Source organism: Falco rusticolus, chromosome 2 (genome assembly GCF_015220075.1).
Source record: "Falco rusticolus isolate bFalRus1 chromosome 2, bFalRus1.pri, whole genome shotgun sequence".
Classification (NCBI taxonomy): Eukaryota; Metazoa; Chordata; class Aves; order Falconiformes; family Falconidae; genus Falco; species Falco rusticolus.
The window spans coordinates 121,581,727-121,599,770 of NC_051188.1; the positions used below are offsets into that span (position 1 = coordinate 121,581,727).

The 18,044-nt window shown below is 41.6% G+C and overlaps 1 protein-coding gene across 1 annotated transcript in view; it reads left to right on the plus strand.

Annotated features, from left to right (window-relative positions):
• CMSS1 (cms1 ribosomal small subunit homolog) overlaps positions 1 to 18,024 on the plus strand; it is a 237,373-nt gene extending 219,349 nt beyond the window's left edge. Inside the window, exons 3-10 of the mRNA XM_037378348.1 lie at positions 2,331 to 2,402; positions 5,350 to 5,479; positions 8,391 to 8,450; positions 9,144 to 9,246; positions 10,544 to 10,604; positions 11,448 to 11,535; positions 13,336 to 13,424; positions 16,733 to 18,024. Coding sequence (XP_037234245.1) covers positions 2,331 to 2,402; positions 5,350 to 5,479; positions 8,391 to 8,450; positions 9,144 to 9,246; positions 10,544 to 10,604; positions 11,448 to 11,535; positions 13,336 to 13,424; positions 16,733 to 16,816 — 687 coding nt within the window. The 3' untranslated portion in view covers positions 16,817 to 18,024. The remainder of the gene's footprint in view (positions 1 to 2,330; positions 2,403 to 5,349; positions 5,480 to 8,390; positions 8,451 to 9,143; positions 9,247 to 10,543; positions 10,605 to 11,447; positions 11,536 to 13,335; positions 13,425 to 16,732) is intronic.
• The last annotated feature ends 20 nt before the right edge of the window (positions 18,025 to 18,044 follow it).

The following is an 18,044-nucleotide window of genomic DNA, read 5'->3' on the forward strand; positions in this document are numbered from 1 at the left end:
GAGTCTTTTGCAGATTTACGTAAAACAGTTTGTAATGTATACAAAGGGAGAAATGGGCCTGCAGTGAACGAGTGGCATCTTTCAATAAGCTGAAAGAGTGGTAGCACTTTCTAGGATAGGGAACCATCATACCTTATCGGAGGAAAGAGGTCTAGGATGGCCCTTTTCTGGCTTTTTGATGGTTTGGTAGTTTCCCTTGACTAAATCAATCCAAAGGCTTTTTCTCTGCATAAAATATGATGCTGAACATGGAATTTGCAATTAAAACACCTGGCAAGTGGTCTTTGAGTGTCTATGGACAGCTGGGATGCATAAGGGTAGGGCAGGAACTGAAGGCAGAGGGTAGCTCTGTTTCAGTCTCAGTGTCTGGGAATGCTGATGGTAGGGATAAGAATGAAGGAATGTATGGTGGTGTTTTAAAAGCACTTGAATCAGAGTCAGGACAGAGGTTTTCACACAAGAAACAGAAGAAAAAGGAGCAGCTTTTTTTAACCCTGGAGCGATTTTGTTGGTTGAAGTGAGTTTCTGCATGCAGTCATTTCCTTGATTTCTAGTGAAGACCGTACCTCTTTATACCTGAGAAGAGCACACAGACAGATCTCTGTGGCTGAGGCAAGATACGGTCCCTGCCACGACTTCTCGTGGGTGGGTGCTGATCCAGGCTGCACTATATTCCAGCCCGAGCTGTAGGGTGCTTTGCTGGCTGTAGCTAGTCCCCAACCGACTCTTCTCTGGTAGTTCCTAGATAAAAACGTCAGACCTCAGCCAGTTTCAGGGCCACTACTGCTGCCCTATGTGCCCTATGCAAGTACATCGGCTGTGGTTGCATCACGGCACAGAAAGTAGGAGAAGCAGTAGGTTACTGGTTTGTGTTGAGCATGGTGGTGTCCTGGTTCTTATAGCTAAATGAGCCAGGGAGTGGGGAGGAAAAGGGAAATGCAGGCATAATAGGAACAATTAAACTCTATAAACAAAATTCTTCTAATAAGGATATGAGAATAAGCTTGGAAAGGTGCAAATATACTGGGGAGGATCGTGTAGTGCCAGTTGTTGTGACGAGTTCCTCTGTTAAGGGAGGGCAGTGCAAGGAAGGCTCCAAAAGACTCTGACATCCTGCACTTCTCTTAGCGTTTCGTTGGTCCCTTGGCCCTGTTGGAGCTGCCCTCACAGGGGAACAAAGGAGCAGCCTCTTTGGCTTTCAGCTGGGCTCCTTTTCGTGCTGATGCTTTTCTTCCAGGCTTTCCCTGGGGAGCAGTGCTGAATTTGTGGCTCCTGAGCTTTTAATGCCCCGTGTGATGAGACTTCTCCATGGTTTCTCACAGGAGCAGATTTTTCCAGGCAAATGCATCCTAGTATCAAGGAGCTTTTTCCTGCAGTTCAGTGTATGTTCCCATTGCTCTTCAAGTCACTTACTAAGCTCTAAAGCCTGTCTATGTAGACTAATTTGCATTTCTATGAAGTGGAAGTCCCTAGGAAGGCAAAAGAAAACGGCTATGCTCAAAACAAGGAAAGCCTGTGCCTCACTTCCTCTGTTTTGGGCAATTTTAGATGGCTCAGGACACACCCGAACTCTGGCTTATGTGAGCAGGGACTCTGGTACAAATGGACTGATTCAGCTTGCTCACTCAGGGGGTTAATGATAGCAGCACGTGTTGGATGAAGAATATTCTGAAATGCACCGTGTATTTTTCTTCTGTGTATTTGATCCTACATGCTGTGAGGACACAAAGCAAGAATGGGGTAGAACAAATTTGAAACATGTTTTCCTAAATTTTGCATTACAAATGTAAAAGGAAATCCAGAACATGATTGTTTCCAATTATTCTCGCCCAGTTCTGTAGTATCTTTTACCATCTGGATGCTCACCTTAGACCCAGTTATTTTAAAGCACTATTGGCAAAGTTTAGAAAAACAATCACATACAATAATAAAGATGAAAAATACAAAGTTTGTGAAAGTTTTGTTCATGTTTTCCTCTTGTTTGATGTTTTTCTTTAATGTATCAAAACCTGCTTTTCACCATTTTCTGGAATTGTGGTTACAACTTGCATGTTTCAACTTTCTGTTCTTTTATTGCCCTCTCGGTTACAGTAACATAGATGTCAAGTCCAAAATTACTTCATATATATATATAATTTCTAAGAATTTGATCCCTTCTACAGGTAGGGACACTTGGGTTTGTTTTTGCCTAACCCCCAGCATTATACTTTCTGTATCCACTCTTACCTCCCTTCAGTGACACTTTCCTCCCCCCCAGGGTGATCAGATATCTGATGCTGAATCTTTTTTTCTTCCTTCCTTTTTTTTTTTCTTTAATACATGCTTTGCAGCCTACAGAGTGTTTTCTAAGTCAGCCTGAAGAAAAACAAGAGAGGACTCTAAAGGCAAAGAGGAGAAAGAAGGTATGAATGTCCTAGAGCGTGTTTGGGGACTGGGCAGTGGGTACATGTGCTGTTACAAGATTCAGAATCGGGAGTACCATGTGGTGATAAGTCAATGGTCGTAATGTTACAGCCTCTTTCAGAGAAGAATGGAAATCCTTGCATTTGTGGCTTCACTGAAAATACCCACTCCCAACCTGAGCTGTGGCATTGTGTCTATACTCCACTGAAGGGTAGTATATGTCTACACCCCACCTGGAAGTGTTGCACGCCAGGAAAATGTAACCACATCAAAGGAAGGTGGAATTTCAGTTGCTGCAAAATCTGTCCCATTTCAGTGATGTGCTCAGGCTCCAGCTGCTGTGAATGTCATTTGAGCCAAGAACTGTCTTTGTTTGCTTTTCTGCTTATAGCAAAAGTATATAAATAAATACTCTGTACTGTCCCTCTGGCCGTGCTCCATCCTCACCCCCCACAGCAAACATGCTCTGCAGTTTAGATGGCCATGATATGACACCAGGCAAGTTAATTGTCTTTCAGGACAGACTGTAAATAGTTGGCTCATTCACAGGGCTGAGAGGTGGCCTCTTAATCATCCAGGGAATGGGGGGAGGGAGGAGTAGGAGTTTGCTTTAAATGCAGCTCTGGCAGAAGTGACCGTGGTCCTTGTTCCACTGCTGTCAGAGCAAAAGCATCCCACAGCAGAGACTGGTGAACCAGACCTAACAAAAAGATGCTGTTCTCGGGCAGACAATAGGCTCCTAGTTACACCTTTGATTTCAGTGGGGCTACACCACTAAGATGACATACGCAGCCCATCAAAAAAATCCATCAGGAAGTATATATTGGGTTGACCTATGGTTTCCAAACAAAGTGCTTTCTCCAAAAATGAGGAAAAGGAGGGGAAAGACCCTTTGCTTTCAAGCATCTGGAATGAATTGGAGGAAAAATAATAAAACTTCCTGCATGAGGAACATTTCCCCGCAGCTCTCCTTGAAGGAACAGAGTTTGCTCAGGTGTCCTTGCTCTTGCTCGTATGGAATTTCTTGTTAGTATCAGACTTTTCCCCTCCAGAGGGCCATAATTCTCCTGAAGGAACCAAGTGGCCCACCGAATGATGTAATGGTCCTGTGGAATGGCACCTTACGCTGAATTACCAAGTAAAAGGAGCCTGATGGTTCTGTCATGCTGTCCGCTAGAGCCGCGGTTCCCTGGGCTGTGGCGCTGGGCTGGAGCAGAGGCCTGTGGTTGACGGGGAGAAGAGGGAAGCGGTGTGGCCATGGGCCTCGGGCAAGGGCTGCCGTGGCTGCAGGTGCCTCTCGTCACACTTTGGGAAGACACTTGTTGCATGGCAGAGAAGTACGGTGGGGCCAGGTGAGGGTGGATCTTGGGAAGGAATGCTGCACATTCAGGCACTGTAAGCACCTGCCAAACAGCCAGGTGCCCACTGGAAAGCCTCCGGGGCTGCGGGGGGCTTTGCGCCTGGGCAGAGGTGGGCTGAGAGGAAGGCGTAAGCACTGCATCTCTGTGTATCCCACTGTCGGAGATTCTGCTGGCCCTTAGCAGAGGTGAAACAGGCAGCAGCCCAGGTGGCAGATGGCTGGGAGACATGGCTGCCTGCTTTGCCTTTGCTGTGGGGTGGATGGCTTCAGCAGCCCCCGCGCAGCTCTTCCCTGTCCAGCCTTCTGCCCCTTGTGCTGCCGTTACAGGGGCGCTGGGGGTGCACTGGGCAGGAGGGGGAGGCCAAGTGTGGGGAATGGAAGAGCAGGAGGGAGTGCGTGCTGGGATAGAGCGAGGGAAAGAGGGATGGAAGCGGATCTGTCCCCTACATTGACGCTATAGCACTCTTTAAAATATCAATTCATCTTTGCCGTCCCAGACCTTGGCCAGCTGAACTTGCGCTGAAGGTACTCGGCGCTCCTCCAGAGCTGCCAGAAATGCTTCCAGGCCCACCTCATCCCTCTGTGAAATCTGTTTGCCTCACAGCTGTGTACCCTATTGCTCCATCCTAACCACGCTCTCCTGCTCCTTTTCGCTTCTAGGCTTACGCTGCCATGCATCCTCATGAGAAACCTTAATCAAGGGAATCGCTTCTCAGGGAGAACAAGGGAGGCTTCACATTCTTGCTGTTGTCTCCAGGCTGCTTCTCTCCTTGAAAATCCGCTGTTCTCTTGAATGCTGGCAGATCATTCAGGCAGTGGGAACCCTGGGTTATTCTACCCTCGTGATCTATTTAATTATGGGGAAAAACACAGCAACACTTCCACTTGAGTGAAAATTCAGACCTGTTGTCTGCTGATATTCTTCAGGTGTAACACACAATCATTACGAACTCGCATCCAGGCTTTAAAAATTATTAGTTTGGTTTAAAAGTTTATACATTTTGGAAGAACAAAGCAGCTGCTGAGCTCTTTCTGCTTGACTTCTGGTTTTTAGAGCTTTTACGTCATTTTCATCACACTTGCATGGTATTCTGTGAGTCTGGCTAGCCATCTTTCCTTCCAGAATAGATAGGTAGGTACCCTGGTTTAATCAACGCATAACCAAGACTTTTATAACTACTTGTGTCCTGCTGTTATGCTTTAAGAATAATAAATAAAAACAAATGATTAAATAAACCCTGAATTTTCAAACTGATATTTAAGTGTAACAGTAGCAAAACTCACAAAAACAGCTTTCTGTTATGTTTTTGTTAGGGAAGCATTTCAGGTGAGTGCACGTGATTTTTTGTCTTCAGGGTCACAGAGCATCTCATCAAAGTATCTGACTTGCATCTAAAATCTGCATTCCTACTAAAGACAAAGGGAATCTTGTTCCCTTGTAAAGTGTTTTTTTCTAATTAAGCTGTAATTAATCCAGTATAATTGTATAAAGTTATGAAGGAGCATTTATTTACAGTGTTGTTAGCTAGCCAAAGAGCAGAGATGATAGAAATGCCATACTTACTCATTTTACTTGGTTTTTTTAGAAGAAAATTTCTGATATTCTGGAGAAATCTGCTCTAAAACCTGGTGTGCCTGCAGATCTACAAAACCTGCTAAGTCAACATTTTGGTGAAAACCGTTCCGTGATTGAAATAGAGGAATTAAAGCTGTCAGGTAACTTATGCTATATTTAATAGGTGAATAAAAAATGCTTTTTTCATGATACTGTTGAGTACTTTTTCTACAGGAGAAAGGATTTTTGGGGCAGGTCCTGAGTTGTACTTTTTTATGATGATATTTGCTTATACTCTGTATTCATCTGCTGGTTTAAGTAGATACGTTAGTTTCCTTGGAATAAATGTGAGGATTCTTGGAGTTACAGAAATGAAAAGCAGCATTGTTTAAATCTGTCCTTTTATTGTGAAGTATTAATTTTCAGAAGCTCACTTTTCCAATAGAAAATATATGATTCCTAATAATAGCTTCCAAGATGCTAACTGAGAGAGCGAAAATGTAGTTTGTTTCTGGGATTATCTGAGTTGATCTGGGTGCATAATAAGAAGGTTGACAGGAGTAGTCAAAGAAATAATGAGGCATCAGTCTGACATGCTTATGAGATGTTGAACACAATGGTTTTTCAGGGAGTGGCATGAAATTAGACGGTGGTTTTGGTCCAAGTGTAAAGTGACCAAGTTTTAACCACGACAAGGACCCTTTTCGTTTCCCATATTCTGTCTCCAGTTAAGAGCCAGTGATAGAAAAGGCAGAGCAGGGTCAGCTTCTGCCAGTTGGAGGCTGCATTAGAGACAAAGGCAACGTTGAACTTCTACCTCTTACTCTGCAGATAAAGAGGCACTGTCATCTTATTGGCACTGTCCATTATTTGTTGGTAGAGCTTATGAAGAGCAAACGGCCTGGTAACTAACCTGCATACACCTTTGATACCTCTTGAACCCTTAGTGACCTGTGCCCAATATAGGAGCCTTCTAGCCCAGCAGTGGTTTCTCTCTTTTAATGTTTAAGTCTGTCTTTCTACATAAATACACTTCTCCTTAATATCTGTGATTCTAGGTTGACCCTTCTTTATTTCTGTGGGGCAGGTTCAGCTTTCTTGTTGAATCAAGAAAGGCTGGAGAATTCCCATACAGATTGCTTTGAAAAGCTTGTGTTAAATATTTTTAGACCTTCAGGGGTTTTAGCAAACAATAAATTGCTTTGGTTTCTTTCTTGCTAAGAGAGCCCTTTGGGCTAGTGAAGTGACCCATTTCCATATGGATTGGCTCTTGGGTTGTATTGGAGGTGGTTTCTCTTTCTTTTTGTGCTGGGAGTTGAAGGCTTAGAGTGCCAAGGAGTTTGCAAACTTCTACAGCTGTCAAGTCATTCACATCGAAGCACTGACCAAATAACAAGCAACTACTTGGAGTTGCGTGTTCTTGTTAACTGACACGGCAGAGGAGGTTGTGTTTGCAGTCAGCATGGTCTCTCGCTGCAGTCTGGAGCTGTGTGTTTCTTCCACCCTTTCTGAAACTTCCGTTTGAAATTGTTCTTAATGCTCCAGTGTTGCAGGGCTGTTGCTGAAAAGTCAGTGAGTGAAGCTCCTGTCCTTTAGAAACTCTCTTTTGAATTGTTCAGTCATTGATGAGACTTGATGTGTTCAGAAGAGCAAAACAATAACAAAGATGTTTTGCCACTGGGAGGAAAGGGCCGTGGTGGGTGTGAAGAGCTCTCCTATATGTACCAAATGCCAGTGGAAGTGCAGCCCCTGCCCATCTCCACCAGCATCGAGTGTGTCTTTTAAATGTGACGTTAAAAGTGAATCAGCTGCTGATCCTTTGGTTGTACACAGTCACTCCATTTGGAGGTCAAGTCCCAGGAAATTCCAGTCTCTGGATTTAATGAAAGAGATCAGTGCAAAATGAAAGTTTTGAGCAAGATGACACTGGTTAAATGGAAGATAGAGTGATGGAGAGTGGCTGTGCTCAAGGAGCTGCGCAGGCAGGACTTCAGCCAGGCATCAGCTACAAACCAAGTTTGTCACACCGCCTCTTCGGTGGAAATGATGGATTGATGCTGCCAGCATTAGCACAATGCACCATCCATGTGAACAGGAATTATGTCTATAAGGAAGTGTCCTAAATACTTAGTTAAAATATATCAGCAGACATCCATAGACAGGCACCCTGAGGTGCTGTGCTTTGTGCAGAATGACACCAAGTATGTGGGTCCCTGAAGACAGAACTGGTAATGCTCTATGGGAGCATATTGTTCCACTGGGCAAGGGACCCTTAACAACGATGGCAGGTTTTCAGACCATCTGATTTTAATCACCTTTTTAAGAACTTACACTTTCTGTACAGACACTGGAGAAAGGACCTTCCAAAGAACCTGTTAGTACCTTGTCTTTCTTCATTGCCTCTGCATGAAGCTTAAAGTTCGATGGCCTGTCTGCCACAGAGAGCTTACAAGCCTTACTAGGTGACACAGTGACCAGGTAAAAGACAGGCAGGCAGTGGGGAGTGAAGGAGGAGGAAGGCATTAAAATGCTGTGTGCGTGTTGCTGTTAGGGTCGGTGCAGTTAGGTAGATGACCACAGTATGAAAGGCCAGAAAGAGGAACAAACTCATTGACAGGTAAATTATTGGTAGGTTCCTGCACTTAGACAGTGTGAATTGTTTGGGTGATCTGCAAATGCCTCCTGTTGTCGGCAGGCTGGAGGAACACTCTAGCAGGCTGACTGTAAGGCTTTTAGCTAAGACTTTTGATTAATTATGGCAAAGGCATACGAAAACTTCTTTTAAAGTATGTGATTGCACCTGTGCAGCCCTGTGTTCAGTGTTTCATGGTGAGAGCAAGGAAAGGAATTGCAATTGACTTGAGGGATGTGACCATCATTGACTTATCCAATGTAAAGCTTCTTGTACATGAGATGTACATTAACCTTTGTTTCACAAATGGTAATTTATTCATGATGGATTAACAAAGTTGTTGTTTCATCAATATAACCAGCAGTTATGCAGCAAACATTTATGCTCCTTTTGCTATTAAGAAGACATCAACAAAAATATTTTTTCCTTTATATTTTCAGATTCCTGTTTTTTGCCAGCCAATGATCTCACCCACAGTTTTTCTTCATACCTGAAGGAAAGTGAGTTAAAATGTTGGTATGAATGGGATGAAAGTTGTACGACAAACACTGCTAATGCAATATTATTACAGTTGTTATCTGTACCTCCAAATATTTTTAATTATGAGATATTAATAACTTTAAGGTTTGTTGGGGTTTTTTATGACAGGTCTTGGTTTTCTGGCTCTTTTTACTCTATCACTTTTTTGTATCAAAATGTTCTAGGGTTTCTTTTAATTGTTAGGGATTATTTGTCAGTAATTTATTGTGGCTTCTTAAGTAGGTGCATGTATTATCTTACAGTAAAAAACCTGCAGCTCTCTGTGGACATGAACAAAGAGAATTTTTATTCTCTTGTATGTTTCTATAGAACTTCTGGTCTGGTAAATGTTTCTCGTCAACTGATTTTCTCTGATACAAATTGTGCTATGTGGCAAGTGAAGACAATGGGCTTGTCACCTTACAAACTGTTGATTTTTAATGCTTATCTAATTTGTTCAATTATGTGATATTTCTGTATTTTAATTTGGGCATTTTATTTTACCATTTCTCAGCCATGACTTAAATGTAAAAGTGTTGCCAGAGATCCAGACCTCATAGGCGTCAGCATGTGTGTTCCTGCTGCTGGTTACCATTCATCATGTACTCTAGTAATTTGAAATTGTGACATGTAGAACTTCTACTGTGTGTGTACACGGGTTTTTTTCATTGCAGTCTGTCCTAAGTGGGCAAAACTCCGTAAAAACCACAAGGAGAAGAAGTCGGTGGTGATGCTGGTTATCTGCAGCTCGGCCCTTCGTTCCCTGGAACTCATCAAGTATGTCGATAGCAAATGTTCTGTTGACGTTGGCAATCAGTCAGAGGAACCACAGACATAGAGGCAAAACTGGGACACTGTCCTCTGCTAAGCCAACAAATTCACTCACTCAAACTGATGCAATATCCCTTGCTGCTCTATACTATGGGAGTGCTGTGGTTGGTTTTAGACTGAAGTAACAGTTAGTACTTCAGTTGCATGGAATTGCTATTTTTGTTAAAAATCAGAAAGAAAGTGTAACCAATTTGGGGAAACACGCAAGGTGTTATACTTGGGAACAGAGTAAACCAGTAAAGCATCATGATCCACCACTAGAAGTGTTCCCTGCCCTCTTTTTTTTTCTTTTTCCTTTCTCTATCCTCCCCCTTCTCAGTCCAGAACTCTTGATGACTTTGATGAATTAATATGTACCTCACAAATTTCATGGTTGTCTTTTGTGTCTCAACCCCATTTCCTATGATTTTCTGGCAGTACAACATGAGATGGAGAGAGTTGGGAATTTTGAGCCCATGCCACAGATAGAAGCACAGATGCAGCAGATGTGCCAGTAGTGCTTGGCTCCTGCATGCAGATACTGCCTTCTGAGACTTAGGTGGTTTGTATGTATACTTGTATATAAACCTTTAGCTTTGCACAACAGAAAATCAAAAATGTGGCACAATGCAAAAAAAAAAAAAATGCAGAAAAAGCTGTCTTAAATGATATTCAGTAAATACTGAATATATTGTCTCCTGCTTGATTAAGACAGAACATAGAGTTGTTACTGTGTGCCATAATGGAGTGTCAGAAAAATAAGTCAGGTTTCCCAGTGAATGAGTTTTGGTTAACTGGAATTTGGGCAGTCTCTGCAGTAAAGACTGTGGCAGCCTAGGTTTTCCCAGCAGTCATGCTGCAGGAAGACTCCCTAAAATGCAGCTTGGTCTATGCACAGATCTGTCCTTTTGTGCATGCACACACATGTTCATTCATGCCTGTGTCTCAGTAACTGAGATATTTTCAAATTGGAATTTGGTGATTAGTCACTTCTGAAGTAAGTTAGCTGTGAAAGCATGCTGAAAAGCTATCTAAACAATATTACCCCCTAGTGATACCTTCTATTGTGTTGGTCCAGTTGTCGATCATTGTTGATCGAGTAGCAAACAAGAATGTACATCATATTCAAAGTACAAGCAGAGGTCACTGGGGGACTTTGTGTCTCAAGAATATTGAGAAATGCCAGTTAGTTTGCTTTCCTCCTGTGTGTTCTTAATCCCAGCCCTAATGCTTGCATTTTCTTTTTTAATTGTTTTATTGCTAGGTCAATGACAGCATTTAAGGGAGACTGCAGAGTTCTCAAGTTGTTTGCAAAGCACATAAAGGTAAGAAAGCTGAAAGGGAATTTTGGTAGAACAACTAAACAACCAATTAGTACCATTTCCTTTTTAAAGCATTTAGCAATAGTGACTTTCATTAGGTAACGCTTCCTTTGGTAACCCATTCTTGCAGTTTGAGGAGGCTACCCAGACACCACCTCCAATAGCTCTGGTGCAGTCCTATGCAGAATGTAGATGCTTATGCATGTGCTGTGTTTTAAAGATGTTCCACGTTCCTGTGAGGTGCTCATTCAAATGGCTTTTGCCTGTTTAAATAGAAGGCTTACACACATAGGTCTGTAGAAGCAAACTGTACCAGCACCCACACTTGCATTCTGCCAGTTGGACACCTGGATACCCAATATCCATACCTGTTGGAGAGCACCAGTTGTGGGGAGGATGGAAGTAACGAGCGGACGTTTGGCCCTTGATATTAATGCTGTCAAACACACAAATGTCACTTGCTTTATTTCACCCTTCTCCAGTGTCTTTGTCTTGAAGGAGTTTAGAGCTAATTCAACTTTGTTAGTTTTCCAGATATTTCCAGAGAACTTTTTAAATGCTGAAGGAAGCAGACTGTTCTCACCTCCAAAAATAGTTGGTGCAATAGCAGATTTTCAAAGCTGGAAATGACTGAACTTCAAGAGAAGTGTGATGCCCAGCTGGCTGTTCTATTTCTTAAACTTTCTTGCAGATACATCAGTCTGACAGTTTGAAAGATGAATTTGTTACTTAATGGTATTCTAGAAAGATACTCTTTGAGATCTTGAATTTATTTCCAGCTCTTTGAGAAGAAATTCTAAAACTATCATTGTTTTACTGTGGTTTGTCTTTCTCTCATCAAATCAGATAAAAGAACAGGTGACTATGTTGGAGAAAGGTGTGTTCCACATCGGGGTTGGAACTCCTGGGAGAGTAAAAGCGCTGATGGAGCAAGGTAGGAGAACAAGGAGGGTTTTCTCCATAGATATTTTATACTTCATGTCACGAGAAGCAAGGCTTCAGTCGTTTTTGAAGTGCTTCAGTTAACATGAATCTGTAAATTTGGGTACTAAACTGTACAGTTCTGTTTCTCCACTTGTGTTGTGTTAGTCAAAATGAGGTCAAGATTCTAGTAGCTGATTTTATGATCACTTAAAGCTGGCGTAAGTCAGTATTAGCAGAGAAAGGCAGAGTAATAATCCCCCCTCCCCGCCCCAGTCCATGCCCATTTATTCCCCCTCCCTGCTTCTTGTGCTGCTCCAAGAGTCTGGCATCTCAGTGAGCTGATCCCAATTAAAACAAAACCAGTGTGCACACAGAATCAGGTAAGGAGCAGGCAGAGGTAGTGAACTTCCTCTTTTGGCAAGAGTACTGATTTACACTGACTTGGAAGTGATTGCAAAACCGTGGTGTAAGATTTAAAGCTCCAGGAAACCAAACACTGCAAGTAAATCAAAAGGGAGTAAAGGCAGAAGTCATTGTATCATATGTCACTCTGAGCTCAGTGTAAACTTTTGTGAGGGGTGGATAAAAGATCTGCTTGCTGATTTGATTTTATTTTTGATCACCCATAATGCAATTAATTATTCTATATAAATCTCCTTTTCTCTTTCCAAATTTTGAGTACTTTTACTTACTCAATAGATACTATGTACACAGAGAGAAACAAACAACAAAATGACAAGATGATGACTCTTTCTGTTCCTCTTTCTAAACACTGCCTTGCTCTAACTGTGGTTTCTTGGTCAGGGACCGGCTGTGGATTAGGACTCCGCTGCTCATTCCAAAAGGGTACAGGAGTAGCATAATTTTGTTGCTTCCTGTGCCCTCCACCAACATTAAATCATTGCTGCTCAGTACATCAGCACATTGCCATGAGGGCAGCGTGGCGCTGGCCCAGGCTGCCCGGAGCAGCTGTGGGTGCCCCATCCCTGGCAGTGCCCAAGCCCAGGCTGGACAGGGCTGGGAGCAGCCGGGGCTGGGGGAAGGGGTCCCTGCCCATGGCGGGGGGCTGGGGCTCGGTGACCTTTGAGGTCCCTTCCAACCCAAACTGTTCCATGATTCTATGTTAGGTGGAGGCAGATTATGCTAGGGACACAAGGTTTATCATCTTATCCTAAGGTCTAGTCATTTTTTGCCACTTTAATGTTGCAGTCCCAGATCACTAGAGAATGGAGAAGAGTCAAAACCAACACAGAAAATTGTGGGCATTATGTAGAAGATTAGGGAAAAATAGGGGAACAGCTAGAGGGCCAGTTCAGAAAGGACCTTTGTTGTCTTTCACAACCATTTATTTGGAGGATAAAGGAATTCTTCAGCAGCATCACTGACCTGACACACATGCACACAGCACCCAGGCTGTAAATTGCTAAACGCTGCCAGTTCCCATTAACAGGGGTTCTCAGGCTAGGGTCCTTGTAACTTACCAGCTACTCATCAGCTGTGGAAATTCAACTCCTGTGGTTTAATCAAGAGGAAGCTTGAGGAATTATTTTCTGGCAGGATGTTAGCTCTTGACAAAGCTGGCAACAGTAGTTGTTCTGCTTTTGTGTTTATCTTCCAAAAAGGCATGGGATTATGTGGTTAAGGGAGTTTGCAGTGTCAGTGCATTAGTTTCTAACCAACAAACGTAGTACTTAAGTGTTCAGAGATTAGTTTCCTTGGAAACAGACAGCAAAAGATGTAAAAGCCAAAAATCATTTTGATAAGCACATGTCGTATTATCTTAGTAGTAAAATTTATGTTGCCTTTTTAGATGGCCTGTGCTTGAACTCCACAAAATACATGATTCTGGATTGGAACTGGAGAGATCAGAAACTAAGGAGAATGATGGATATCCCTGAGGTATTGTATAAGCACCTGTATGTCTTATATTCTGTGCATTCATTACTTTTGATTCAAGCTCCTAGATCGTGCTCAGTAAGGTTTCTTTTCTGTAAAGCTGATTTCAGTGGTCTAGAAACACAAAACATCAACACTGGACTGGTAAGTCTGTACTCTCACATCTCAAAATTACTGCCCGAGGAAGATGTTTTTTCCTTTTTTATTGCAAGTCACAGCTGTGACTTCTCAGTAGTACTGTGCATTTCTCCTGTGTATGCTACATGGTGGTTCTACCTGTTCTCAGGAAGTTCTCTCATTAAGATGACTGTGCAAAAGCTTCTTCAAAAACTAAAGAAACCTTATTTGTCTCCATCTGAGAGTAAGATAACTTCTTGTGACTAAATCTACAGACAGCTCTTATGTGTGTGTGTGTGTGTGTACAGCCACCCATCATTTGTAGACTCCTCATAAGATAGTTCCCGATTCTTCCCAATTCTGTAATCCAGCTTTCACATTTATTGCTGTGACAAGGCATGTTTACTGTATGCTGTGGGGCATCAGCCAGTATCTTGCCAGAGAGAGTGAAAGAGGCAGATTCCTCTATCAGTCGTTGTTATAAAGCTCCCAATTTCCTGCAAGTGTTTCCATTTTTTTGCACATTTAGAGCAGGCCAATATGCAGAATCTCCAGGGAAAAAGAACATTTTTGCATATAGACATTACACTGTTTCACAGGTGAAACAAATTATCAGTCGTTAATCCTTCTCTGCACTTGTCTATGTATTTGAGTGTGCTGTATTTTACAGTCCCACATACACAAAGGTACAACATTCCTAATAATCTTGGATAAAGCACCCTGCAAAAAAATACATTGCAGAAATTAAGTAGCAAAAACGCCAACTTTGCTTTTTGAGGCAAGGAGGCTCCCTCTTGTGGTAAATACGTAAGGGTTTTTGTATGGTAGTTGCACTTACCTGGAAGTTTTTTAAAGACCAGAGAACACGAATTCACAGACATAACAGTACAAGAGGTGCTGGTTGCAGTGGGATGGATGTTTTAAGTCAACTGAAGTACGTACACATACGGTAGACTATAGGTGATCCACCTCAAAAATAACGAAGATTACACTCCTGATATTTCATTTTGAGCTATTCCAAACCTGACCTATCCCTTTCAGCTCACTGTAGGTAGTATCACAGCATTTCTGCATGTCTGTCTGGGATTATAGGCCAAAAATTGTGATTCCAGAGGTATTTTATTAAGGAAAAATCTGAAGGATATCTTAGCATGAAATGTTAAGGCTTAGTTCAAGTTAAAACCAAGTAAGAAAGAATGTTATACCTTCATATATAATGTTAGCGTAAGGAATATGTGTGATCACAGAATAGTGAATATATAATTAAAGAAGTCTTCAGACCTGCACTTGGCTCAGGTAACCCAACATACACAAAGGGTTTTGACATCCTGAGCTATGTAAGTTGAGCATCTTGCCACAGACATCAGGCAGATTCCTGAAAGCTATTTATAAGGAATGTCAGCAATAAAAGATGCCCAAATAATGTTTTGGAGATAACTCATCTTAACACAGTAGAAAACAGTGAGGTGTTCTGGCAACCTGCAGTCTTGAAGTATGAAATACTGTCTTTGTGAACAGAGGCTCTTACTCTTCTGCTTGTGTAAAAATTGTCAAATATGTGCTATGAATAGTCATAAGCTTTCTCAAAGAATAGAGAAATTATATTACCAAAAACATGATTTAGAGAATTAGGAGTTTGACATACTGATTTCTTTCATCCTGTATTATCTGTGGAGGCAAAATTGTACCCTTAAAATTAGAAACAAGGCACACTGACCTACTTTCAGTGCAAACCTCAACTCGAGATAATTTCTTTGCATATTTAAGGTCCTGTGTTGCTAAATTTCATTGTAATTACACCAGAAAGCAAGAGCAGCTGGAAACGTGTCCATTCTATTTTCTGGTTTTATATTCACCTGGTGTTCAGTGGAAAATTACATACACAGTGATATATTCTGATAAATATATGAATTTAAAAACACAGGAATCTTCCCACGTGACAGTCCTGTATCCCATCATATCCACATAATGGATGGTGTCCTGATCCACTGCTCTCTTAGTTGCCTCAACATCTCATTAGTTAATGTTGTTGGATGTCTTTTTTTTTTTTTTTTTTTGGTTTCTATCTCCAGCTTCATTCATCCCAAACAGTAGAGGGAAGGAAATAAAAAGAAAACTCACAAAGAAACCAGAGGAGGGGTGAATGAGTTTGTCAGACTCTGTCTTGGCACACTGGAGTTATACTAAAGCATAGACATTTAAATAAAAATTGGTTGTACACTTTCTGACCTGACCAAAGGACAAGCTTCCCGCTAGGAAAGCTTTGCATGTAGAGGTTGACGGCAATACAGAGCTGTCTCAGTTCACTACTTAAGATTCAAGTGGAGTTTTTTCAACAAAAATGAATATTGTATTGTCTGCAAACAATACGAACACTGAACCTTGAGTAAGTCTTAAAATACAGAAAGTTTTAAGTTTCAGGCTTCATGAAAGTAAAAAGGCTCTTAAGAAATGGACTTGTGATAGAAAGACAACTGGTTTTGCCCTCACATAGCACATCCAGTGTGGAATAAGGGTTGGTCAGGTTTCTCACATCATTTATTCCTGTGCAAAGTTGAGGCACAGAAGGTATGATCCTGAGAGAAAACTTGTGAATAAAGTATTTGTAAGTGGGAAGAGGGAGCTATAAGGAGACTCTGGACGAACTGTGATGATAGAGATAGATCTTGTGTTCCTGCTGAAATATGTAGTCAATATTTACTCTCAAACACATTTGTCTGTTATCTTTAGATAAGCGATAAGCTACGGCCATATCCGTGTTACAAAGTACTTTGCATGCAGCACATGTAGACCTGACCTTCATGCTCGCTTTCCTTCAAGTGTCTCAGACACAGACAGCATTGTGGCTGTTGCAGTGCAGTAGTGCCCTTGGACTCCTTGATAGCAGTCGATAGTCTGGATTTTGCAGCCCAGGGTGGACCTCTCGCTGCGGCCTGCTTTATCAGCTCCGTACCAGTGACAGCTTTTCTGTAGCCATGTTAGATGGGACTTCACAGGCCATAGTTACACTTTAGGATTGTAGAGCAAATGCTAGATGTTTTACAAGGTAGAAACGTTCTGGATGTCCAGACCTTGTATGGGAACCTCTTCTTTAATTTCTAGTCCTATAGTAAGGTGCCTGAGTAAATAAATAAAGGTATTTAGCCAAAGCCTTATCAGTAAGTTTTTATGCCTTTGATTTTTGTTTTCTTCAGATAAAGAGAGAAACAATTGACCTACTGGAGATGAGTATTATAAAGCTGTGCAGAGAGGGGTCTATGAAGCTGGGACTCTTTTAATGTACCAACAAGGAAGTAATTTGCAGCTGCATTTTACTGTTATGCTCCCTGCAACTGGCAAGTTATTAACAGGTGATGGAATCAAGAATTTTGACTTTTCAGAAGTCTTACCAATACAGAAAGAATGCACATTGCAACTTTTTCTGAGTTTCCTTTTCTTTCAGTAATGAAACAGAAGGTTTGTGTGTAGTTTTAGTATGTTTTTTGTTGCAGGAACAATGTGATACTGAAATTAGAGTTACATTGCATTTACCTGGTAGATTTACTACTATATGTCACTTTTAAGACTTTGAAGATGAGCAAACTTGGGTATGAAAGTCCTTGTACAACTCCATTTTCTGTTACCTCCCCCTGCTGTCCCAAAGGAGACATTTACTTCTGTCATGATAGTAATCTAGCTCTCACCCTTGAGGGTCTTTGAAAAAGTTGTATGGATTTCAATAATGTGTCGAAAAGGTATTTTTCACCTATTTCATCTATTAGCTGGCTGAATGCTATTTTTTTGCTATTAGATGATAAATTATCACTGTATTATATCGAGGCTTTATTTTGATTTAAACTGTTGGAATTGTGCAAAAATTATTCTTCTGTTTGTCCATTTAAATTAAAAGGAGATGATCGCTGGGTGATTCTTTTGTTGTTGTGAATAGTAGGGAATGGATGAATTTTTTCCAGAGGACAAGATAAGTTGAGGTGAGAGCAAAGCATCAGCATTTTGGAAAGCTATTGATCCAAATCAGATGTTTTGAGAATGAGTTGCCCTTCTGTGATAAAGAAACATAACCTTTTTACAATTTTAAATTCCATCTGAATCAATAGCAATGAATGCAGTAGGTTAAGAAAACTGATTTGGTCTTCTAAAGCAATGTTTTCTGTCCAGTGCTGTCCTTGTGCATTTGCAGTCCTCCCCAGTGGCATCCCGTGCAATTGGAGTAGAGATCCTTTCATTGTACGCCATGCCTGTTAGCTGGGCAGCTATGGAAGTGAGGGGAGAAGAAATAACACATCTCCGATCACACAGAAATTCCAGTACAGCTGGCAGTATCCGTGCAAATGAATAAGATACAACAAATCCTACTGAACTGTGGGGCAGAAAAAGCATATATTTAAGCTATTCCAGAAGGCGTGAGCTGAACACCCTGACCAAAGTACGTAATCGTTTGATTGGTACAAGTTGATTGTGAGGATCCAGGCACAAATGTAGAAAATGAGGAAGAGAGAGATCTAG